Below are 27,360 nucleotides of genomic sequence, written 5' to 3'. Positions count from 1 at the left end.
GCACAACATGTTTGTTAGTAGATTTAGAGGAACAAGTTGTTTTGTATTTGGAAATGCTTCCCTGTGAAGTAATTTTTATAATTTAAAATAGTTTTTAGGGTAAACGTCTGTAGTTAATAATGGACAATATTATTTATATTATTTTTGAATATAGCATACAAGGTATGATTGTTTACCATTTATCTTTGGCCAAAGAATTTACAAAAATCTTATTTGTTTATTTTCTTAATTTATTAAAATCCGAGAAATATTAATCGTACTGTTTATAAACGACAAAAATGTTGAACCTTTGAATAAAATCCAACCCAGATATCTATATCAAATAGTGAAAGCAATATTAAGTATGGCAGTAGCACGTAAGCTATTTTGTTTCTTTGCCCTCTCGGTCAGACGACTACTCGTGACGTCACAATCCAGTGTCCCAGCTTTCTTCTACTAGGAGGTGTTGGTCCGGCTCAGTAATAAATATGCCGCAAGGGCGCATGCCAGTACTATTTCTGGGCCGAGTAGCAGGAGGAGTCGGAATCAGAAAGAGACTCGGAATTAGAGTTAGAATTAGGAGTCGGAATTAGACTTGAGACTTCATGAAGGTGGGAAAACCAGAATGAAAATGAAACAGGAGAGGCGTTGGTTTAGTGGAAATCAGATGATTAACGTGTTTGAAAGGGGTTCTATTATCATTACCTGGATCAGCCACGTGCTTTAGTTAAAGTGACGTCATCCCGGATTGCAACCAGTGGCGTCACCCAAACGGTTCATTGGTGTGTTTAGAAAGAGTTGTTCATTTTGGGCTTATTTATTTATTTATTTATTTTTTCATTTACCAAATGAATAATACTTTTATTCTTTGAGATTATTTATCATTTGCAGCGAATTATTTAAAATGGTATTCTTAAACTTTACAATATACATGTCACTTCTAGCTGCATCTAGTGTCCATAACATCTACTAAAGTTTAACATAATCGTAAAATATGAAGAGGCAATATATTTTTTTCACGGACTCGATTTCGTATCCCAGTAATTAATAAAAATGGAATGATGAGAACATTCAAAACTTTTAAGAGATATCTCACAATTCCTTGTTGAAAATGGGCTTAATTATGTACATTAGGTTCTTTCCGTTTATCGCAATTTTGGTTTTCCCTGAATCCGCAATTTTGAGGATTTTTCATCCCTTTTTATTTTACAAAAGTTTGATTTCTAAATATTTTCTTTTCCTTTTTACTTCAGAAAAGGTTTTAAGTTTAACTTTTTCTTTTCATAAAAGTAATATTTATTTTCACAAGTTTAATTTTTCTTTTCGCTTTTTATTTAACAATGTTATTATATTTTTCACCTTACTTATTTTATAAAAGTAATATATATGTCCATAAGTTTAATTTAATAAACGCAGTCTTTTTTCTTATAGTTTTCTCCTTACTATCTTTTACTTCAAAAATAACTTTTAATTTTTCTTTTTCCTTTTTATAAATGTAATTTTTTATACTTTTAAGTTTTTTCCTTGTCACGTTTTTATCTTATGCTTGACTTTTCCCCCTTTTTAAAATACTTAATGATGTTACATTTCCATTTCTCCAAAAGTTAACTTTTGGAGAAATGCATTTATTTGTCTACGAAATTTAAGCTGGAATTTACATGCATATTAACTCACTTTGCAATCCTCCATGGATAATATATTCTGAACCTTAAAATCGACTTCAAAGCCAGTGCGTGAAATGATCATTCCATATAGTTGAACTGGAATATTACATTTCTTACTTTTTATGCTACTAATACTTAATAGGAAATACTCAGAACTTTCCTTTCTAATGTAATGTACTAACTACTAATGACTGTACTAATTTTTTGAAACATTATATAGAACATCTTAGATTCTCCTGCAGTTTACCTTATTGTTACAATTTATCCTGGTTTTAAATCACCTTGAAGTTAAATTTCAGATTCCTTTTCCCCAAATCTAAAATACAGATTTTCACAATAATCTTTATTATAAGACCTATTGACTTTGAATAAATCTTATAAGGAGTAGTTCGTTTTAATTGAATTATATAGTCTACTTAAACCAATACGGGGGCATTTTCGACACAGTTTAGTTCAAAAACGTGTCAAAAGTATTTAATTTCTTATTATTTTATTCTACAGACACAGACATTTACACGAATAAATTCAGAACACTCATTTTTATTCAGTAGAAGAATTACTACCCCAATTTCTGCTAGCCCTTTAAAATACAAAACTTTCTTGGAATTTCTTGTACTTATCCTACATCGTATACATACTATACTACTAAATCGCTAAACATACGCTAAAACTGGATTTGCTTCATGCGAGAACAAGACTTGGATTCTTAACAAGATTTCACCATTTACTGTTAGAACTTTCATAAACGCTACTATATTATCACAGCTCTACTTTCTTAACAAGATACAGGGAATGGAAGTAGTTTTAACTACAGAGAAGAATATCTGCACTGTAATATATTATTTTAAATTCAATTTGTAGGTACATTTGTGAAGGGAAACTCAAAAATGTAGTATATAATACACATGGAATTAATATTCAGCTAAGAACTGAAAGCTCTTTCACTTTCGTTCAGCTCGGAATATTTTCCCAAAGAGTATCATTACTAATTCAGAAGTCAAACAACAAAAATCAGCGTTATATTTACAAAATTTTCACAGGACTAGTTTTGATGGTTTTACCGAACCATCATCTTCAGCTGCAAAACCGCAAATCAGTTTTAACTACAGAGAAGAATATCTGCACTGTTATAGTATATTATTTTAAATTCAATTTGTAGGTACATTTGTGAAGGGGAACTCAAAAATGTAGTATATAATACACATGGAATTAATATTCAGCTAAGAACTGAAAGCTCTTGCGGTTTTGCAGCTGAAGATGATGGTTCGGTAAAACCATCGAAACTAGTCCTGTGAAAATTTTGTAAATATAACGCTGATTTCTGTTGTTTGACTTCTGAATTAGTATTTATTCGGCGTGTTATTGTGTCTTGAGTATCATTACTTTTTTATGAAACTCAAAGCCTTTTAACGTATTTATTCTAACTTAAGTTAAAATATGCTCATTTCAAATTGGCATTATTTTATTTCACACTAAACTCTCACAGCGTTTTGAGAATATTTTATATTCAATTGGTAACCCTTAGCGACAAAAAAAATCGCACATAAGAATCAAATAAAAACAGGTCATTGGAGTCCAAATAATAATCGAATATAGTAGTTAACTTAAAAGTTGTAAGACATTCATTCTAACTTAGCTATGCAATTCAAATTCCCATTGCTTAATTTAACACTGAACTTTTGCAGCTCTTTGAAAACATTTGACATTTAATTTCTCATGCATAGCAAATAAAATTAGGTATTAATATCATACATAGCAGGTAATATTGATATGAATTCCATATAACGATTCAACATAATAGGTAAATTAAACCTACTTTTAACACATTTCAGTACGTCTTAATCTAAGGAAAGGTCACATTTCCAAGGAAGCATTATTTTAATAAAAGACTTGAGCCAAACAATTCTTCGAAAATATATTATTACACTTCTTTATTATAACACCATACATAATAAGTAAATAAAATATTGTTGCGTGCGTACGGGTTCGTTACGAAATGAATGCATACATCCGATGAAAAATTAACAAAAATTTATTATTATCACAACAAATATGCTTAAATTTCCTAAAGTATTCGTGCAGTATCAGTAGTTATCTTTTAACTACTTATTAGAACTTAATTCAAAACAGCTAAAGAAAGCTAATCCGCGAATTTCGCTACAGTCAACAAGCGCAGTTTTCTAAACAACAACAAACTAAGTAACTACTACGAACTGAGAGGTTTTCCTCCTTTTATAAGATTTTAAAATCGCGCCGGAGAATTTTCTAGTACTTTCTCGAAATCAAAAAGAGATATTTATTAAATGTTACATGCACGCGCTCTTGTCTCATTTTCAATTTTCCGGCTTAGCTTTCTTTTAATATTCGTCACGCGCTTCACTGCGCGGGAAATAAAACCGTTTAATTTACAATTCAACTAACATAAACTATTTAAATACCAAATCCGTAACACTATATTTCATGAAATATGAAACACATTTTTATCTTTTGACCGGCTGTATTCTTAAGAAGACAAGATGTAGTATGAATGCTTAGAATCACTCGGTGCCAGTGCTCTTCATTTCCCAACACATTGATCAAAATACAAATGTACCTTAAAATGAGCTAAAAAGAATTCAGTTGAAGGTATTCAAACAAGAATGCTTCACAGATTAAAAAAATATAGTATTTCAATGAATAATTATAAATAAGGTAACCATGTAAAAAACTAAAATCAAATGCGTTCGTGGAGGATATTCTAAGGTAAAAATGGTCAATTCTGTACATGGGCTGCATCCTTCGTTTGAGATTAAGAAACATTCAAGATAATTTATACAACCAAGGGATTATATTTACACTAGTTTGTAATGTAAGTTATTACAACAACTCCAGACGTATAGGAGAATAAAATATCTATGAAAAACCTTGTGAGACCGAACAGTAACAGTCAAATATAAAGTGGAATTAGAAAAACGTCCCACTTGCAACAAAATGTAAGCATCTGACTATGCAAAACATGAACAGGACGTGAATAATTTTTCTGCATTTTGCTCCGAATGAGACAAGTCCTTAACACGTTCCATGAATGGCGCGTGAAAATAATGAAGTATTTTTAATTTTTTCTCTATAGCACATTATTTATTCTACTTTATACTCATGCTACATTATTTATTCTAAAATCTTCTGCTCTGAAGGCTGTATTGTACACTTAGGCGCAAGTTGATAAATCAGAGGGATTTTGTTTTTTGAAGTTTCAGGTTCAGAAATAAAAGAGCTCAAAAGTAAAGAGGTTTTGAGTGTCAAGGAAGATACAGTAACCAAAGAAACGTGATAAATAATTTTTTTCGCTGCATTTTATGAATTCGCAGAGATATATCAAAAACGAAATGAACTTCATTCTAATATTTTTTAATTTATTACGATTTCTGTTTTCTATTACATACACTAAGAAAACAGTTCGTGTTAACTTATCGTTTCTCACATGAAATATCCATCTATTTATATAATTTTAGCGTTGTGCTTTATTTACAATACCAAAAGAAGGGGGAGGGAGAGATAAATTAGCTGCCTTTTACTAATATAATAGCTGCTGGTCCTGTTTCTTAATTTTCATTCCTTATCGTTCAAGTGTTTGAGGAAATTCATGTTTCACTCGTGTTACAATATTTAATCTATCTGCCGAAGTCAAAAGCATATTTTATTGCCAAAAGGTTACTGTAGATTCTTGGCCGTGTATCGCCGGATGCCGGCTAATAGATAAGTACTATTAAATTACTTATTTCAGAAATTAGTATACTTTTAGGTACTTGCTTGATGTTTTGAAATACTTCCTTTCCCTGATGTAAACTTAGTTGCAGTCTGCTGAGAGTAGTTTGCTGCAGGTAATTGAGTACGGACGACACCTATTTGCTTTTAAATTAGTACATATTCAACTGAAGTATAAATATTAGAAACGTTCATTTAAAAATTTTTAAGATCACTTGGCTCAGTAACAGTACAAGAAATTAAGAGTATCTTGGCCCAACGTAAGAAACTAAGGCTGTTTGATTAGTAACATAGTGACCATAGCACACACCTGCTTGACCAAGACAAGATAAACAGGGAAAACAAATGAAGGATCTATAGATTGAATAACGAAATGAAGCAGAATTGGAAAACTAATAAATTTTCGAGAATTTTATATCGAAACAAACCTTTACGATGACTGCTCTAAGAAACGATTGGCGACCTCAAAATGAACTATTCTAAATTGATATTCTCCCCCTAAATTCATCTGTTCTTTATTTAAGATTTTTCCATGTTACATGAAGCTGCTTGAAAAATGGAACTAAAATCCAAAATTAACCAATCATAGATTAGCTGTACTTACGCATCTATCTAGTATAAATAGCTGCTAACTGCGTAGTCTCTTTCTTTCGCCTCTTCACCTCTTGCTGACAGTGTGTCGCTCAGCTTCTGCTGGCTATTCGGTTTGGTGTCCTTTTAGTCAGTGGAATTTTAGTCACGAGGGAAAAATAGTGGACTTTGAGCCAAAATTTCTTTCTCCCACACAGAAGGGGAAATCGAAGCAGGTTGCAAGTAACTAAATGCTGCTCAATTAACAAGACCTTGCAAATTCCCCCTCCCTTACTCCGGCTTTAAATTTTTCTTAAGTCCGATGTCTTTAGCTGGCTCAAATTTGGCGACCCCCCGTTCGCCAAATTAGCATACTAATTTATTTCCACAGAGCAGACTACTTAACTTTTTTTTTTTCGTTCTATCATATTTTAAACGAAATTACTCAGAAAACAATACAGTTTATTCTGATTTGATCGTGGTTAAGAACTAAGTATTGAAATAAACTTGAATTGGAAAGACTAAAAATGTTCTTCTTTGTAACTCCGATTTTAAAAAAAAATCCAGACAAATTAAGTAAAGGAAAACTAAAATGCGGGGATTTGTAAATAACTCCTTTAGTAATTAATTTATTCAGTTAGATTGATATTTCTGTCTTCGACATACTATTTAAAAAAACGGTAAGACAGCAGTAGAGCTTTCATATTTTATCCTTGGAAGACAGGACTTTCATTTTAATTTACGGTTATTTAATTAAATTAAATTTCATATCAGAGAATATGAAAATCGTTTCACTGATATGTGTTATGAATTCTAATTGTTATTTAAAATGGAAATGGATCAACAAGCTTAACATTTATGGCAAACGGCTGCATTGTGACCTTTTAACTCAATCTCATACTTGATATTTCAGCGTTAGGCACAGATATTGTAGTCAACATTAATGAATGGTTAAAGCTTTCACACTGAAAATAGTGAAAAAAAGATTTCTAAAACTAAATTTTGGAAGATTGATTTGAAGTAATTTACCTCGTGAAAAGGAAATTATATATGAAATGTAAGCATATACATATATATATATATATATATGTGTGTGTACATATGTATGCATATACAGATATATATATATATGTGTACATATGTACACACAAAAAAATCGTCTAATTAATTATGCAAAGCATTCCAATAAAATGAGAAAGAAACAAAAAGAACTCAGTAGTAAAGTTAATAAAAATATGTTTCTAAGAGACAAGATCGACTTAGCTTTTTGAACATTTTGCAACAGCAATGTTTCTAAAACTGCATTTCAGTTTATTAAAATTTTCATCATTTCAGAAAATGCGTAGCTCTCAAATTAGCTGGTTGTATAGGCGTTTTCTCCAAGTGGAACATGAAAGGAAGCCAGTTCCCTTAAAAGGTATCCCACTAAGGCATCCTTAATTTAGGCAAATAGTGCTTTGCCATAAGCTGTTAAACAAACAAACTGAAAATGCAAAGTACTGTTAACTTTTGATCATAATTTGCTGTGGTATGCTCGAAAATTTTATAATTCATTAAAACCTGCTGCAGCAAACTAGACAGCCGTATGCAGCTCCCTTCGTAATAAGCAGTAATTTTTTTTATGAAGAATATAATTAAAATTTAATGAAAATATCTTCGCGCTACGATTGTCGTCTTTATGTATCAGTAACGTAATTTTTTAATAACATTATTTGGGTAAAATAATTTCAAAATGCACACAACCAATTAAATAAAGTCAAAGTAATAAACGAAAGAAAAAAATTATCATATAATCAGGACTCTTTTTGTAAGATTTTAAAGTTATGCGATACAATGCATATTTCAGTTTTTTTTCTGGGGTTCCCCGTTGTTTATGTGTATACCTATGCTAAGGCCTCGTTCTTGAACTCCAACAGCTGTCTATGGGTCACCGTTGAATAACCATCATTATTATCATTATTTTAAAGCAGAACAGCTATAAAAATTTACTGGAATGATTTGAAACCTTGTCACAGCATGTAATAAGGAATGTATTTTAAAGCTGAACGATACAGTTAGTTTCTACAGAAGAAATGACCTAAGGTGAAAAGGACAAAGAAACATCTGCTGAGATCGATCTCGAAATTTCTAGGCAATTAAAATTGCGATGAATATGCGTTTTTAAAAATTATTCATAATAAAGAAATTAGAATTTTTAAATTGGGTTTTAATTTATTGAAAAACAAGGAGGAGGAAAAAAAATTAACCTATTATCCTATTCGGCATGTATTAATTATTCAATTAGTCCGATTTTAAATAGTTTGGGTAAATGGCGGACCGATTAGCCAGGCTATGCAAGGTTGCTGCTGTACCTCGGTTTTAAGTGAATCTGTGTGAAAGATTTTTGTTTGCAATTTAAGTTTAAATTTTATTGTTCATCAGTTTCAAATCCATGCGAATTTTATTTGACCATTATCGGGTAATTTCCTGCTTGAAAAAAGAGTAGAGCAAAAGTTTCTTCTTATCTTCCTCTTTAATTTTAAATTATTAGCTCAAAGGAACAAAGGAACGCTATTAATTTCGTTTTGGCATATTGCGTCGTTTCACTAGAAACGGCGAATCACTTTTGAAATTGTAGCTACAAAATATTATTGCCCTGTATTGTATTTAAAAAAATTAAATAATAAAGAATCTGCATGAATGTATGTAGTATGGTTCCCGCACTGTGAAAAAATAAAGGTACCCAGAAACTTCAGATATTGAATAATGTAGTCCTTCACTCAAATATAAGCATCTGGAAGCCTGAACTTGGAATTTGTTTTATTATCAGTTTCATATTTTGCAACACTTTAAAGAATTTTTGATTAACAAACTCAACGATTTCAAAGCGAGCAATGGCAACACTACGGGGGGGGGAAATCATCTCCACCGCGCGAGACTGTTTATCGGAAATCCTAAAGATATGCTCTTTTAAATATTTTGCGATATTGCTGTTGGATTGAATTTTATGGTTTAAGTGCGAAGAACATAATATTTAATAAATAAAGGTAACACACAAAACGTTAAAAAAACGCCCCTTTGGATTTAATGTAAAATTTGAAAGCTTTCAGACTTTTATTTTTTTTTAATTAATTTTAAACATGGTTAAATTCATATAAATTGTACTTCATCGTTGTTCAGCTGCTCTACAGAAGCCAAGTTTATCAAGTTATCGCCAAATGTGCAGTTGTACGTATGGATAACTTCGAGTAGCGGAAACTATTCAGTCATGCCACAGCTGATAGGAGACGGGCTACTTGTACGTGTTCCTTAAGTGGGGGACAAAAATTTTAGCTAAAAATCCACTATTTTCCTTTCTGGTTCAAAATCCACGGCTAAAAGTGGACATCACCTGCTATTCGTTCTTATTTAAAATGTAATTGCATATATAAATTTATGGGGAGCGTTTAGCACCCCTAATCTTCTGCCAGTTATATAAATATATGCTAAGAAATTCGTCATCCAAAAATAAATGATGTTTAACTACCAAGCTGGTGGTGCTTCTAAAATTCCATCAGATCATTCCACTATGACGCATTCTCCGATCATCTACGCAGCCATGATTAGAACGCGCATTGTCTCCAGTCAAAAGTAAAACCTTACATCTGTCTGTCTACATATATATCATATATATAGACAGACAGATGGCTATATAAATAGATATATAGTTATGGATATATATATATAGCTATATACATCAAACAATCTGAAGTTTTTAAGGATATCTTCGAATATAATTCAAATACTAGATAAATCAATATGAATACCTTTCCCAAAAAGTGATCCTTCCTCAACGGAAGAAATTTTGTGATAAGTAAGAAGTGTAATAACTTAAGGCACTTAATTTTCAGTCCTGAATTTTTTTGTTCAATCTTCCGATACAGCTACACATGTCTTTGCGATATCGTGAACCGTATTCAAGGCAAGGACTGAAATAGTTTAGCGTGTTACGGAGCTATTATGTCTACTGCATTCATGAGGCAAAAGTTCAATATCTAAACTGAAGTATTTTACAGTAATGTACTTTTATATGAGGAAAACTTTAAAAATTACTGAAGTTTGATTTAAAGCATATATGTTTGAATTTTCATTGCAGAAATTTATACTCTTGTGTTTTCAGCAGTATAGAATTTTTGATAAAAAATAACTCTTTCTTTACTTTATACTTAAACATTATCTCTAAAAACTGTCTCTAATCCGAAAAGAGAAAGATTGGATCATCGATCCAGTCTTTTAGGTTCTTAGAAGTGACCTCTATTGCTTCCAGGTATTGAAGGTCGAGAAAATGTCTTTCAGTGAGTGAGTGAGTGATTATGGCGCAAAAACCAAAGATGATTATAACGCGCCAAACACAAGATGGGATGATTACAATTGATAACATTAAAATTGAATAAATAAAAACAAGTAGATAAATTTACCAAATCCAGAGGATGAAGTCATATAAACAAAAGTTAAAAGCACACATTAAAATTCAAGACACAGTCTTCAAAACAAATTAGATTTGGTAATAAAAGCCAGTTTCTTTTAAATAATAAAATAAATTACAATTGACCTCTCTTCCGATTAAACGGTCGAGAGGTAAGTCACAGCTATTAAAATACTTCTGACGAAGATTATTAAAATATGGACACTCAATTAAAATATGACGGACAGATAGACAAACATTACAATTTGAACAAACAGGCTCATTTTCTGCTTTTAAAAGGTAGCCATGTGTCACTCTTGTGTGACCAATTCTGAGGCGAGTCAAAAGAACTTCCTCCTTACGATTTCTAGTTAATTCCCAATGCTCAATTCTAGAAAATGTCTTTCAGAAAGATAGGTTTTAGAGTTCGCACATGAAAAGAGGAATGAGGAAGACATTATTAAAATAGTTTTTTTTTTTTTTTCCTGCAAATTACATACATAAAGACTCTATACGGTTAGACATAAAAAACAAATAAACTTATTATATTAAACTTTTAATTAATTATAATTAAAATTATAATCAAATAATAAATTTGTAGATAAACTTAATGTACGGCTAGATGTAAAAACTAGATTAGTTTATATGAATATTATTTTTCAAATAATATTTCTAAATTTATGAAGTAACGTCTTTATATCAGCCTTTCTAAAAATACTATTACTGCATCCGCTTCTACGAATATATGCTTTATCAGTCATAAATGTATTATAAAGTTTGACTTGCTTGGGGAACATAAACTAGATCCAAACTCTTAACAGACCTATACCGAATTATTGCTATGTCTGAAGTAACAGCAGAGAATTGAAAAGGTTTAAAACAAAGTTTTTATTAAACAGAGCTTGAATATAAATGCACATCTTATGCCTAACAAAATCAACCATTAATTGTGGCGATGAAACTAAAGAAACAAGCAATTCAAGTTTAAATCTTAGCCCAGCAGTCAAGGCCTACACAGTTATATTTTAATTTAAGATGGCTCAGAAAAATCTAATCGGGATATCAATTTAAATGCCGGCAGCTAATAACGCAAAGCCGAATAATAACAAACTCATCAGAGCCAGGTTACTTGGTTTGAAGTAAATGTATCAAGGTATAAGACAGCAGATGAATTTTGGATTAATAATTACGAAACTACTTCTTTCTAGTGATGCTTTTAGACTCAAAACCTCGATCGATTGGATGGTTGAAGCAAAAAACGATTCATGTTAGCTACATTTTAGTCATTATTATTTTCTTTTTTTATATCTTACTTTTTTAGAACTGTGTATAGTGTAACTGACGTAGACATTATTGTTATTATTAGGTTTAATTCGACTGATTTTTAATTGCCAGGTAAGACGTTTACTTGATCGACAATTGAAACTGTTGAATATCAACTTGAAGGGAAGGTTACTTTTATCATTTACTTGCGAACACACTGGATAGGAAAGAAGTTTAATTGCTATCATGGTGTGCACAACAGGAGGAACAATAAGATTTTCACCAACAGCATTGCACTAGAGTGATCTGGGTATGGGAAAAGGATATTAAATACGCTTCAGTATATATTGAAATAATGCGGAAGAAAAGAGATATGGAAGGTACAAAAAGTATTTAGGTAGGGTCACACCGAATTTACAGCCTTTATATTATGGAATCTATATTAGAGGTATAATAAGGAAAAAATCCATTGTGTATTGATAGCTCGGAATATGAGCCAAGAAATTGCACGGATTTATTAGAAGAATGTTTAACAGAAATAGCTCTCACTTGAGCGGCGGCGTTATTTTTAAAAAGTAAAATTTCATACTTCACTCATCTCAAATCTGTAAGAAAATTTTGATAATAAATATTTCAGAAAATAATTGAGCACCTTTGAAATTTCTCGCTTCATGGTCAAACCCTGCATATAATAATAAAAAGAGCTAATTGATGGGAGAAGATTTTTGACCAAGAAATTAAAAATACCTGTCAGGAAGCTCATAAAAAGGCTTTTATTATATGAAGAACTATTGGTTATGCTAACGGAAATATAAGTCGTTATTAATTCTCAACCAACAACTAACGTTTACAATGATCCTTTTAGAACCATCTCCTCAAATTCCTGCTTATGTTTTAGTAGGGAAAAGACTGACTTCTCTTCTGACCATTCTGCCTGTATCAAAGAAGTTATCCTAATAAAAAATATACTAGAAGGATACCTTTACCTCTAAAGAGTACTGAACAATTTCTGGCGTATTGGTATAGAGAATATTTACTAGAGCTAAAGATGCTCACCGTGCAAAACAGACATGAATTTAAAATTTATGATGCGGTGTCGATACAGGATGACAAACTACCTCGTCATATGTGGAAATTCGGTAGAATTACAGAAGTACATTTAGGACGAGATGGCAAAGTACGAAGTTGTACTATAAAGGGTTCAGTTGGAATGCTGAAGCTATAAATACAACTTCTTTATTATTTTGAATTTAAACGTTTATAAATACCAAGTGCGTCATAAATTCGTGCAAAGTTCAGAAATTCGTAATAAAAGAAGGAATGCACGGGAAAATTTTCTGTTTGCGCCAATATGGTCAGAAAGACATTGGATTTTATTCCATGTAAAAAGAAAAAGTTTCCAAAAGTAACCGACAGAGGGCGCTCATACGTCCTACTGAGACGTTTTATTCAAATCACGCAAACAAAAATAGACAATCAAATAGATTACAATAACATGACACTATGCATTTACTTTATAGTAGCAGATTTTCAACATTACCACCACCGCAAGGTAATACGCAAGTGAGTCGCGTCACTATGACCATTACAGCGGAGTGTAGCATGTCGCCATCGATGGCAGCGAGGTTCAGTCGAATGGCATTTTTCAGTCCACCAATGTGGTTGGGGAGCCCCAGTACACACGAGACTTTAAGTATCCCGAGTACTTTAGCTGTGCCGACTTCACCTAGACTTTTGAGAGAATCGTGTTTACTTGCGCTTCGGCTCTTAACTGCGTGAACAAAAAAAAAAAAAAAAGAAAGAAAAGAAAAAGAATTGGATCGGTATTCTTCCCACCGTTAGTTGTTTTTCATTTATATTTCGATACCATAATGTATTATATTAACTGAGATCAGCTTTTACTTTACCTGAATTTAAGTGGTGCAAAAGGGATTCCAAATTTTGTGGTTAATGTAAAAATCGAAAGTGCTTAAATAATTTTAAATGTTAATGAGAGAATTAGAAATTTGTGTGCTTAAATTGTCTAAACTTGTGAAGATTGGGATGTTTTAAAATGACAAAATTTTAAGGACATAATGTGTTAAATATGCCTTTTTTAATGATTAATAAATGAATAGTTTAAGGTACTTAAAAGTATAAAATGTTTAATGTCAGAAGTAAAATGTTTGTGTTTAAGAGAAAAAGGTACTATTCGGTTTTTAAGGGCCGTAAAAAATCGCCAAACTATTGTTGATGCCAGTGCTGCCAAAAATAATTGCGGCAACCCGAATGCAAGAAAGGAAGTACGTATAATAGTAAATAACTATTTAAGTATAATAGTATAATAGTAAATAACTATTTAAGATTGATGTTTTAATTTAAATGAAAAGTTAATTTCATGTAATACTTTTTTATTATAATTTATATAAAAAAGGCTAAACATGACTGAATGGAAGCATAAGAGTAAATAACTATTTCAGATCATTATTATAATTTATATAAAAATTGCTAAACATAACTGAATGGATGCCTGCATCGCTATTTCGCTACCGAGTTATCGCTAAAGCATAATTTCATCTCGTTGGTTGTTCAAACATAATTTTCTATAATGAATGATGCTTTTTCTTTGAAAAAATTTTCGGTAAAGTGCAGAATCGCCCACTTATTTATTTGCCGCTTTTTACAAGGGTAAAAACAATTGGATTTTTGTCAATTTTTCTTTTACTTTTTAAGTGAAATTAGGCGGGTGTGTACATAGATAAAGTCAAGAGTGTGCGCAGTTCCATTTTTGTGCAATTCTGGTATTTTTTTTAAGTGGAAATAGGTCGCTATGTACATGGATCCGAGTAAGTGCAATTCTTAAAAACGCGTCAAGCAGTAGGTGATTCTGCACTTTACCCAAAATTCTATTGCCGAGTTTTCGTCAATTGCAATTCCCAAATTGTTAAATCCATAGGATATCAAAAAATGATTTGAAATCAAAAAATAATTTAAAAATTAAACTATTATTTCAATAGCGTCTTAAGGAATATAGAACTATATAAACTTACGCAATCTGAAATCAGCGCGTATGCTAGATTTGGCGCGCTGTTAAATGGGCGCGTTTGCTAGATTTGGCACTTTTGCGCATACATGTTCGCTGCAATTTTTTTACGGTCCTCAGTACGGAATAGTACCGAGAAAAATGTTTAGGGACCTGGATACAGTTATCTAAGCTTATGTTAACGAAGGATTAATAAATGTATTTTGATTATAAATTTTCTTTTTGCTTATTTAAATAGTGGTCTGTCATGTTCCCATGTGATCCTTAGGGAAAACATGGATCTTCTAAAAGGAACCTAGGCAACTTATGATGGTCTAGTTTTGGAAATAAGTATTTATGTCTATTTGAATTATACGGTAAGATTTATTATTTTATTTGAACTAGTGATTGAATTATTACCTGTGTATCCTTCCCTGGTAAGCCCACCAGGGACCGAGCGGTAAAGTGGCTGAATGCCGGGGCTCAAGTCCCGCGAATGGGCTGCCTGTTTGGGCGTTTTTGTGGTTTTCCCTATGTGTAACGTGTATACGAGCCAGTTTTCCTCAGAAAGTACTTCTCGAAGGCATCCTTCTTCTTAGGCAGACAGCCCTAGTGAGCTTTGCCATAATTAAATAAACCAAACGAAACCTTACCTGCTGTCTTGAGAAGTTTCTGTATTAGTATTTCAATAAAAAAAAAGTTTTTGAATATCTCTAGAATTTAAAAATTATTCTATTGAGTGTATTATTGTAGTGCGTATACGTGTTTTCAGAAAGGTCAGAGGAAATAGCATTATTTTAAAAAGCAATAGCACTTATAAAATGTGAAAATGAATTGTATTTTCCCTTTCTTATCGAAAGTTAATATTTTTGATTTTACCAAGACCCCAGAGAGGATGTTATCTCATTTCAGTCTCAAAGATATTAACTTAAAAAGTTTGAGTTTGAATTAACATAATTTGCTTTAGACAGGTTATGAACTTATAAAATTGTTTAACTCAATCACGAGTCTCTAGATTTTCAAATATTATGTGAGTTTATTTTAATAAAGCTGTCCGGCACCAGTTATCTAGATATTCAACAAGGAAGTTCAAATTGTTACATAGAAAAGCTTGTTTAAATTATAAATCCTTTTTTTCTCCGTAACAAGTTTGATGAATCAGGTTTAGTTAATGTGCTTTATTTTCCAGTTATAAAACTAATGTTTAAAAAATATGAAAAGACTCGTAACTAAAGATAAGAAACAACTTTTAACGTTATTTTAAAACATTTATAATCCTTACGAAACAGATTGCACAGCTATATTGTGTTGTTTGAATAACGAAAATTATCCATCATTTGACGAATTCTATTGTTTTCTTTTTTCTTGCATCTTATTCGCTCTTTTTTATGTACTTTTAATTTAGTTATTTATTCACTTAGATGTCTGGCAACTAAATCGAAATAAGAGAAAGAATAAAATAACGCGATCCATTCCGAAGTAAAGTAGTACTCACAAAATGTTATGCACACTTTTTTGAATAAATGGATAAATGAGGATGTACACAAAAATACACTAAATTAGTTTGGGGCAAATAAAAGTAGAGAAAGAAAATTTTTGTAGTAAAACGAAATATATTACTGATTAGACAAGTAAAATTCAGTTTAGTTCAATAAGAAGTATTACCAAGAATGCTCTCTCTCTCATGCAGTAGTGAAAATGTGTTTGGCATTTTATTAATATCGTTACACTTCTCGAAGTATATGTCGTAGTTGAATGTGAAAACAGCCCATTAAATATTACAATCAAGCCCTCTGGTCTAGTTATTGGCATTGGATAAATTAAAATATATTCCATAATATATGAACAGAAACTTTCCTGGCCTGGGAATCAGAAGAGCAAAACCAACAATTTGGCAATCAAGATCACAAATAATTGCCCCAGTGTATATCTTTTCTGTGACATTATAATCAAAAATTTATTTTACGGGATGGCCAGAAAGCTCTGTAAACAAAATGTCATGCGACGATGATTACAATAGACTGTGACACACTTCCTGAAGTACAATGCAGTTCTAAAAGGCGAGCGTTGTTTTACCAAATGCATAATGGAAGGCAATTCCCACTATACCTTAATTTAGTTCACTTAAAATTAATTTTGTCTGTATAATCAGTGTTCTTTATTTTCATATAAATGAAACAGTTTATATTTTAATAAACTGCAATAGAACAAGAGATTAATTTTATTTTATGTAAACAAATGTAATTTTTTACACATTTACCAGTAGAAAAATGTGACATCGCTAGAAAATTATTCATAACGAACTTAGCAGAGTTAAAACATTCATCATTATTTCACATTCATTCAAAACGTAACGGTAATAGTTAACTTAATTAAAAGAAGATTAACTTTTTTGGAGCACAGAGAACTTCGTAAAATCGTCAACAGACAATAAATTTTTAAAACTTGCACCAAAATCTGGCCAGTTACTCCAATTATGTCAGAGACAAATTCATAATAAATAATTTCACTAAAACTAAGGAAATAACGAAATGGTAACGATACATTTGGGTATAGTTAGTCGTATGAACACATTATGTCTTTTTCTGAGGGAAAAAATCAAAATTTACAGTAAGTAATCGTAACAGACTGCACTGACAATTAAGTATAATCAGTAAATCTTCTTTTGAAATGAATAATTTTGCATCGCTGATTTCATTGTGCTTTCCCACATTCTTTAAACCTTTCTAAAGACAAGCATCTGTGAAGACCCGAAGGGAAAAAATAACTAATATTAAAGGCATATAAAGAGTAATTAAGTGCGAATTAATACTTAAGAAATAAAAAAACGACAAAAATTACCTGGGTAGAATAGAAGAGAAACACGCCAATGTGACAATCAAAATCTCAATAACAACCTTGTATTTAGCGTACAGGTATTAAAACTCTCAATCGATTTCGAGGGCAGCTAAAGGTCCCTCCTCATCAGTAGAGCGAAATTACTAGAAAGGGGAAAACATGGGGTGGTCGCAATGGCCACGTGTTTCTGAGACTCCTTTGCCGATGCTTTATTTTTCTTCTTTTCCCCCCTTTCTAGTAATTTCGTTCTCTTGATTAGGAGGGACCTTTAGCTGCCATCGAAATTGATTGTTTTAATACATGTACGCTAAATACAAGGTTGCTATTGCGATTTTAATTATCTGGGTATTGAACATTTTTAATTTCCATAATTCAAATTCTTTTCATCTTATTACCATTACGAAACACTGCGGAAACGAAAGCGCCATAAAAGAGCATTTTGAATTATTGTCTGTGTTTTTAATTTGTAGTTTCTTATTTTTACCTTCAACATTCAACAATATTTGATAAGAAAATCTTTCTGCTTACCTTCCTTGTTGAAATCCACAAGATACGTGAAATTTTTGCCATTTTATCACGCGGAAAAATTTATTTACAGCTATTCACAATTTGTTTTCTTGTAGATGAACATTCATAATTTTTCTATCGTTGCCACTACATCTCAATCAAATGATCCGCAAAGCGGTAAGAAAAACTAATAAACATAAAAAAGATGCGCCCTCTCATGGCCAGCAACATGAAACTGTAACAGAGCATGAATGAGTGGACGGAGTAATTGGTCTTTCGAAAATGTGCTACTACACATTTAAGTGCCTTACTTACCTTGGATACTTATAACACTTTAGACAGATACGAAGATTAAGGCACTAAGCCATTGACAGTCATTAATAGCGAAAGGTTAATCTTATGCATTTGCTTGTTTACTTGAAAACTATTACTTGCTCTTCTTGAACTAAAACTTGAACTCAGGCTGTTTATTTATCGACAGCGTTTCCAGCCAACATAGCTTGCTTTTATGATAACAAAAATCCCAACAATTCTGCATTTTACATAATGAAGAGAAACATGAAAGCTAAAAACTAGAAAGCTTCTTCAGTGAAATCCCTCTCTCTATGTCTTTAAAACTGAAGACAGACATCATGACTGCTGTTTATATCCGACTTATTTCAATGTCGATACATTTCTCACGTGTTCATTTCGTGGCATAAGTTTGAATCTCAGCAATTTTGATATCGCAAGTCTTACTCCTCAAACTGAGATTTAATTCTAATGTCTCTTACACCTTGTTTTAAATGAGCTCTAATTGCACACTTAAAATGCAGAATATTTCATTAATTTTTGGTCACGTAAGGTAAATATGATACAAAACTGAATAAAGATGATACATTTGTTCGGCTTAGTAATATTTGAAAAAAAAGCTCACTCAAAGTTAAATTCAACGTAATTTGTAAATTAAAAAATTAAGTACCGTTGATACAAAAACATTTTTTCTATCACAAAAATTAAATTCTGTATTCCTAATAATTTCGCTGAAAACCAGTCCAGCTTTATTAATTAACCAGTCCAGTCTTAGGAATTAAGTTAAATTTTAACTACAAATTGGACCCGCAGCTTTAATGAAGTAGTCCAAATCTTAGTGAAAAGGAAATGTGTGCGACGTTTTATTTTTTTAATTATAATTCATGCTTATGGGAGGGAATTGAGACAACAAGGATCATTGCAATATTCGTAAATTTGCAGAACTTGTTTTGAAGGTTTAAACATAGAACTTTCTTTCTCAGCTGCAGAAGTGTAAATGACGAAAGAGAAGCCTCTGCTCAGGCGATAATAAGGAGAAAAAGGAAGAAGGAAGTCAAGCTACTACCACCATCTCTTGATGAAAAATGTAAACAACTATGAAACAATTTCCTTAAAAGCTGAAAGTAAAGACAGACTTTAGTTAGGACCCTTAACTAGAACTGAAAGATTTTTATGAATGTGAAACAGGTATAGAAAATCTAATTCGCCAATGGAAAAGGTTTTTTTTAATAATTTTAGCTAATGAAAAACTGAAAATATGATTTTCTGACTAACAGTGTTGGGATACAGCAGATTTGTATGTTTCGTTTTTCCTAACATATGCCTCATATTCCTTAGCACGAAATTTTAGGGTTTTCTTTGACCAATGTAAATTAAACCATACTGGCAAAAAATCCTGTCTGTATCCCAAGATTTCATATCCGAAACGGCGTCTTTAAGTATGGAATTGCGAATTTTATTGATAGAAGAGAAAAGGATCCGAAAGATGAGTTTTCGTAAAATACGTTCAATTTTTTAGCTCATCAATAGAGAGAAAGGAATGGCAAGAGAATTTTTATGTTCATCTAAACCGAGAAAGTTCTTTTTGGTATGTTGAGATGAGAAACTTTTAACCGCTTGGTGAATAATTTTAAGGGAAATGCCTCTGGCTTAGCAACAGCAACTGTTTTTAAATAATTTATTTCTTACAGTATTACTGTATATTACAGTATTACTGAAGTTGGATACGTTGCGTGTGACTAAAATGTCGATGACTCGAAGAAATTTAGATGCTTCAAGGTCAGAAGTGAACTGAAAAGCAGGATCAATAGAATTCATTATTGAAAGAAAGAACTCGTTATTTACCAACGTTCTAGTAGAAAATGTGCTTACTTGTCTATAAATCAGGTTTCTAGAATTTCATTTCTCACGTATCGAAATTAAAAAATTTATTTCTCTTACGCAGCTTAAACTGAAACAAACTTAAATTGTTTTTCAAAATTAGTATTACAAGGGCCATGAGTAGCCATGGAAAGCCCTCTTATTAATATCCTTGTTGAGATCTGTTTACATTATTATGAATCCAAATTATTTAAAACTTTAAACTTCCCTGAGTGATTCCGCTACTTTGATGATACCTGTATTCTGCTTGACGGTAATAAGGATGATTTAAATGAAGTTCTTTCAATAATGAAGTCTATTGATCCTGCTACTCAGTTGACATTTGAATTTGAGAGATGCAGTTTCCTTCCGTTTCTCGACATTTGGTCACACACAACGTATTCAATTTTAGTACTACTGTATACCATAAACCGTGTTTAGTTGAACAGAAGTTAGCTTCATGTTATTCCTTCGTTTTCCGAGTACTTCAAGTCTGCTCCTCCAAATCGGCTCTTCACCAAATAACCAAAGAACAAAATTACTTAAACTCAGTAGCTACTGTCACAGACTTTTCGCCCAACATTATTCGCTAAGCGTTTAAAAAATTATCATCATAGTTAGAACTCTCTCATTTTAGGGGATAATAAGAGTTCGGTTGTCATTCTTTTCTTTTCATTGATTAGCTATGAAATTGCACATATTTAACAAAAATTCAACTTTCGTGTCGTTTTCTATTCTACCAATAAAATTCGTAGTTGCATACTTAAAGACCTCATTTCGGATATGACCTCTTGGAGTACATATAAGATTCCTTCCCAATGTGTTTTAATATAAATTGATCAAGCTATGAGAGCCCTAAAATTTTGCTCTAAGAAAGATGAGGTATATGTTAGGAGAAAACAAGCTTATAAATCCTCTGTTGCCCAAAACTTTGTTGGTCAGGAAATCACACTTTTCATTTTTGAGTAGCTAAAATTATTCAAAAAAACGTCTTCTATTGGCGAATTAGATTTTATAGAAGCGTTTCACAGTCACAAAAATACTTCAGCTCTAGTTAACGATCCCAAATCCAATCCGTCTTTACCCACAGCTTTTAAGGAAATTATTTCAGAGCTGTTTTCTTTTTTCATCAATAGATGTGTCAATAGCTTGACTTCTTTCCTTTCGGTGTTATCTCCTGAGCACCTTCTCTTTCATCATTTGCACTTTTGCAGCTGCAGAAGTTTCTATGTTTAAACCTTTGAAACTAGTTCGGAAAATTTACGAATATTAAGCTGGTTCTTGTTGCCTTAACATCTCCATTAATCGTTAACTTGAGTGTTATTTTTACACAGATTATTTATTTGAGCTTTTTGTCCATGTGTTATTTGATACTGAGTCAAATAATCATACAATATTTTTCTACAGGGGTTCTGCTACTGCTATGGAAAACATCATATAACAGAAAACAGTTGAAAAGCTTGAAAATATTATAATTTGGCTCAAACCCATTAATTTCCTTCAAACGTCATTGTGCGCAATGAGGTTAGAGACATTTTCTGTTTGGTTTCAGGTTCAAAAACTAGTTGGAGGTATGTTACCAAATGGTGCTGTTCTTGCTAAGTTTCCAACTAAGTCGTGGTATTTCTATTTAACACCCTTAGGTAATGCTGAGCAACTTTTTTTACAGAGAATGTATCATGAAACGTTTCCCGAATGGCGCTATGGAACATGTTAAAGCTACTTTTGCCAATAACTGTTTTTGGCTTACTATTTCAAAAGAATGCGATAAATTATTACTTCCGATTTAAGTGCTAAAAACTACACTAAATTATTGGCATAATACAAATGCCAAAGAAAAACTTTTATTTCAAGAAATATTTCTCTGGTCTTGAATAACTTGCATACTGCGTGGTTTGCTATTTTGTAATTCAATTTATATTCAGTATTCAAATTTTTAAATACGACATTACCTGTTATATTAACTATTTCCCTTTGCTAATTTGTATAGTCATACTAGAACTTGCCTGTTTATAACAGCTGATAGTAATTTCTTTATCCACATTTTTATTTCCAATTCAGTTACTAATATTATCAAAAGGAACACAATTTTAATTCACTTTCAAAGAATCTAATTTGAAAAATTTTATAACAATTTAAATAAAATGAACCATGCTAGGAAAATTTGTAAACACACATGCAAACATATAACAGGAAAAGAAATCAAAATAGCTAAAGCTGTGCAAAGAGATGCATATAGACATACTCGTATAGCAAGCGATAATTAAAATATTTGAAAAATATTAATACCGGTAGCATATATTATGCAAATTTAAATATTTAAACACTGGATTAAATATCACCCTCAGAGATATATTACAAAATATATATTGCAATTCACATTATTAAGTATTCATAATTACATGCATCATTAAGGAAAAATGCTAAAATTCTAATTATTTTAACTATAATTTTATAAGAACGGGGTGTAACGTAAGTATAAAATTTTACTTCTGAAGATCTAAAGTTTATGATGACATGGATACATCTTTTGAAATTTTATTTCTTTGATATTCAAATAGGATTTTGATGAGATGTATGAATATTTAAAAAATCTCACATTCTGTTCATATTCCTGCTCACTTAGTTTATAAAATACCGAAATCTGCACAATGGTTGTATCTACATGTTTAAGCTTATAAATTTCTTTTAATTCATCTTTTGATTTTAAGTTACTTCACTTTTAATTCATATTGAGATTTTAAGTTACTTGTGGTTACTTTCAGTTCATATTTATTGTCTGATTTATGCTTAGAGAAAGTAGATGAATTGAGGGAGAGTGAAAAAGCAGTCAGGTGATTAAATATTACAAACTTCAACTCAAAACGATTTAGTAGAGAAAATGTTCCCTTTTTTTCTACACAAACAACCTAGCTATAAGAACTTAATTAATTAAGACGTGGAAATGTATCTTGCCATCTATGCCTCAAATTACATATGAATGAATTTATATCAGTTACTTTTAATGCTTTTGTTAGTTCTTTCACGTTTCATCTATCCAAGGCTCCATACGAGATCATCGAGTATGATTATTTAAAATATTCGCAGGCTTTCAGTATTGAAAAGAGTATTATATATTTCCTAGAAATAACACGAATAATATCGTTTTGCTTATCCCAATTTTATAAAACACTACTTAAATTGTAATTATTTATTGCAAGATATAATGCCCACCAAAAATAACTTGCTTCGGTAATACAGTTTGTAATAAATAAAAATATCCTGTGAGCAAATTGCTCACCTTCTGTTGGTAAAAACCAAACTCATATCATGCTCACATTTTATTTCCACGCTCTTATGTGACGGTTATCAATGCTTATGTCAATTTATTTTAGGATGTTCCAGCAATAATTCTTCCTCCTACCTTTGTCTTTTTAAATTAAAAGAGTAAGAATTCTTCAGCATTGCAAAGGATGGCAGATAACGCAGGGAGCTAGCTTAAATTTAACATTGTTTTAAACTTCTTGCTGAAAATATAGCATCTCGTATCAACTACATTTCTTGAAATGGACATTATAAATGGTTATTAGGTTTGCGAAGGGCACAAACAGATGAAAACCATTCATATCCTTATGAAATTGTCTCTCCATATATAACAATTGTAAAATTTTCTTGAGACTATTGAACTAACATAATTTATTTTCTGTTTATAAATACCTGTACATATTGCAAAAGAACTAGTAGCTCAATCTCATTTTCTTATTATCATTTGAATTAAATTCAGAAGCATCCAGACACGGAAAATTGAAGGTACGCTCAGATACTTTCCATCTGCAGTTCGAAGAGCGGTAGTAGTACTTCGGAGAGACAGAAACTGAAGCCCTAGCCACTGATTTTTTTTTTAATCTTTAATAAATATCATGTGGTTGCTACCGGAACTTTGTATCGCTTCCTTCCTCTTCATGTTCATTTAGAATCTCCCATTTCTGGAAGCGGCAGTTTAATTTCGTCATTCATTCAAATATTTTTTACAATGCTTGATGCACTGGAAGGAAATGCCAAAATTTATTGAGTGCTTTAAATTATCTTCCATTAATTTTTGTCGTATTGTGAATTATCTCCAATATAATGCGAATGCAAGACTTATAAGGAAACATTTGAAAAAATGTTTTTCTCTGTAGAGGCTTTTTTGTGTCGCAAATGTTATCAATTTCGTACAGATTTTTTTAGAGGGCTTTAAAATGGCATGATACCAAAGCAGAGTTAATCGATGTAACGAGACTTTTAACTAATAATATAACAGCGAGTATTTTAAGAAGTAATTGGTGGCTTTCCCAATATATTTATGTATTAGAATCGATAAGTAAGCTGTAACAAAATGTGTGATGAAGAAAGCAGTTTTAAGGCAGTATTTAATGAGATTTAATAATTTCAAACAAATAGTAGTTAGAATTCTTTAATGTAGTTTACAAGGTAATTATAGTTTACCTTCACTATTACATATTATTTTTACAACAGCTATCTTGAAAATTAATTCACTTATAGAATTTTAAAAAGCACGTATACTAGTAATATATTTTTACTGATCTGATACGAAACCTAATTCCCTGTAATGCTCATAAATAGCATAAAATATTTAAGGATGTAAAATGTTCTGCAACATTTACTTATCACTCTTAAAACATTACGGTAATAATATGCTTCAAAGAATTTGATGAAGTAAAAACCAAAATCCATAAAATCAGTTGTAACATTTTAATTGAATTAAAACTGTTACGAAATCACTTAATTTTATTACATTTTTAATTATTTAAATTCAGTACAATTAGTAATTATTTTACACAGAGATACTTAAATTTAGTCGAAAGCTTTCATGCCACTCATTAAATCTCAAAGTTAGATTACTTTAAGTGCATATGCACACTCGCATTAATACGCTCGTATGAAGAATTAAAAATGTTTTATAGTGTGTAAGATTATGCATGATAATAACTCATGATATGATTATTTTTATTATACCTGCTACTGCAGTATATATAATCAAATTAAAATTATTACATTATATTTTTATGTATAACTTCATTAAAAGTTCTCGTTTAGTAGACGATAATAGTATGAATTAGGAACATACTTACTCTTAGAAAGCGACTTTAGGCAGAAACAGTTCTCATATTTTACATGCTTATTTATTTCATTAACATTTTGTATTCATGCACCGGTTAAAGGTAGTTTTTTTTTTTTTTTTTTTTTTTAGGGGGGGGGTGTGATACGTAAAAAAAATCAATCATTAGAGCATTCTACAAATTTTACATGTAGTATACTTGAATTTCAAGCAATTTGAATAATAGTAAAATAATCTGCTCCATACCCTTATTTCAGAAACACTGAAAAACTAAAATAGCTAAACACATAAAATATCATTCCAGTACTATATAAACAATTTTTAAATACAACTTACAGTGGCCGTCATAATTAGTGCAACACTTTGGGGAAACGACGAATTTTGTGTATAAAGCTGTGAAGAGAGTGAATAATACATGGTATTATTATAAAATTGCATATTTCTGGCAAGGAAATTTTATAATCAATTTAAGAATGAAAACAGAATGCATACTGCATCATTGCTGCATAGCGCATGAGGCTGAGCTGTACTTAAAAAGCACTGTATCTACGCACTTTAAGCGAATTATATTTTCTAGCTTTGCGTTAAGCAGCGCCTGGTGAATATACTAAAATGCTTATGACTATTTAAAAGAAACCTAAAATATATTCGATAAGTTCACTGGGTAAATTTCACTTGTTTTGCATTCTGTCTTTATTTTTAAATCAATATTATAAAATTTCATTTCATGAAATATGCAACATAAATACTGAGTTTTTAAAAGGGGAATTTATATAATATTTTAATACTTTCCTCAAAAATATTAATTCTTGATTCTCTCAAAATCTGACATTTTTATCTTTAAATTGTAAACTAATATTTAAAATATTAAACTGAAATTGGAAGCATAAAGAGTTTATTGACCATCACAATCTCTGCTAAGTTCGTAGTTTTTGATAGTTTTGAGTCCATAGATTGCTTAATAAAGTTTCATATTGAAAATATACTTTTTATTTAATTGTTTATTAATTTTCTGCATTAAATCTTATATCATATTCAATTAAAATAATTTGCTTAATGAAATGTGCATCAAAGTTGTAAAAATGTTTTAAACTATATTTATACTATGTATTTTTTACTTCAGCGATATAAAGATCATACCGTCATTTTACTTTATAGTTATTAGGGCTTTATAGTTATTTTAGGCATAAATAATTGATTTATTTTCTGAAATTCTCTTTTAGTGTCACTTTTAACTTGATGATTATAATCATCCCATTTCCAATTATGATTTTAGGCATTTCGGGTTCAAACTTAATCTATGTTAATGAGTGTTTTTTTCATCTAATGAAGCTATTAAAGTATAATTCCTATTGCGTTGTTTTATTCTGAAATTTCAAAAACTTTGTTTTTCAAATGAAAATACTTCTTTTTCCAAACGTATTTCGAAATATCTACGAAAGCAGCAAAGTATGTATTTTTAGTTCACAGTTTCGTTTGAAACCAAAAAATTTTTTAATTTAAGCCGATTTATCTAAACATATACTTTCATTGCTGTTTGATATAAAGATGCAAGTTTCAATTTCTATTACAAGAAATAATTTTTCAGCAGCGAATTAAACTGAAAGTGTGCAAGGGTTTGTCATTATAAGCAGCATAAAAAATTCGTGAATTCCTAAGTTCGAATTTTGCGTCTCCTTCTTTAAAAAGAATCTTAGGAGTAACTAAATTATATTATAGACGAATCGAAATAAGTTACAGTCAAATTCACAGCATTAAAACTTTCATCATTCCTAGAGCTTTTTTAATTTGTACCTTTAAAGTAGAAAACCAGCTCTTTGTACCTTTAAAGTACGAAGCTAGCCCTTTGTTTTACGCTTTTCTTAGACTTTTATTTCTTTCGTCATAGGAGAAGCAGGATTAGCTGAAAGCTATTCTATTCGGTTAGAAGTAAGCAGTAATAATACGAAGAGCCAGCGCTAACCTTTTAGCTGCCCCGATAACCTCCAAACTTTTGCCGCCTTTAAACTCTGCCAAATTTTATCCAAACAGCACCGGTTGCACCAGCTTTTGTGCTTACCTGATAATGAGGTACTAGGTAAAGTAAATATCCGGTGTAAAAGAACCAACAAAGTGTTTT

At 31.0% G+C, this 27,360-nt stretch overlaps 1 protein-coding gene across 2 annotated transcripts in view; it reads right to left on the bottom strand.

The window, feature by feature from the left end:
- Positions 1-27,360, bottom strand: part of LOC118189170 (suppressor of lurcher protein 1-like) — a 96,507-nt gene that overhangs the window by 55,697 nt on the left and 13,450 nt on the right. The window contains exon 2 of one of the 2 annotated variants that reach the window (XM_035359721.2): positions 25,578-25,634. The exons of the other annotated variant lie outside the window; for it this stretch is intronic. Within the exon in view, the coding sequence (XP_035215612.1) occupies positions 25,578-25,634 (57 nt within the window). The remainder of the gene's footprint in view (positions 1-25,577; positions 25,635-27,360) is intronic. 2 annotated transcript variants of the gene reach the window in all.

This window comes from Stegodyphus dumicola, chromosome X1 (assembly GCF_044657685.1).
Source record: "Stegodyphus dumicola isolate Sdum_Otavi_A_Nest chromosome X1, ASM4465768v1".
NCBI lineage: Eukaryota > Metazoa > Arthropoda > Arachnida > Araneae > Eresidae > Stegodyphus > Stegodyphus dumicola.
This window is presented reverse-complemented; position numbering and strand designations above follow the sequence as displayed.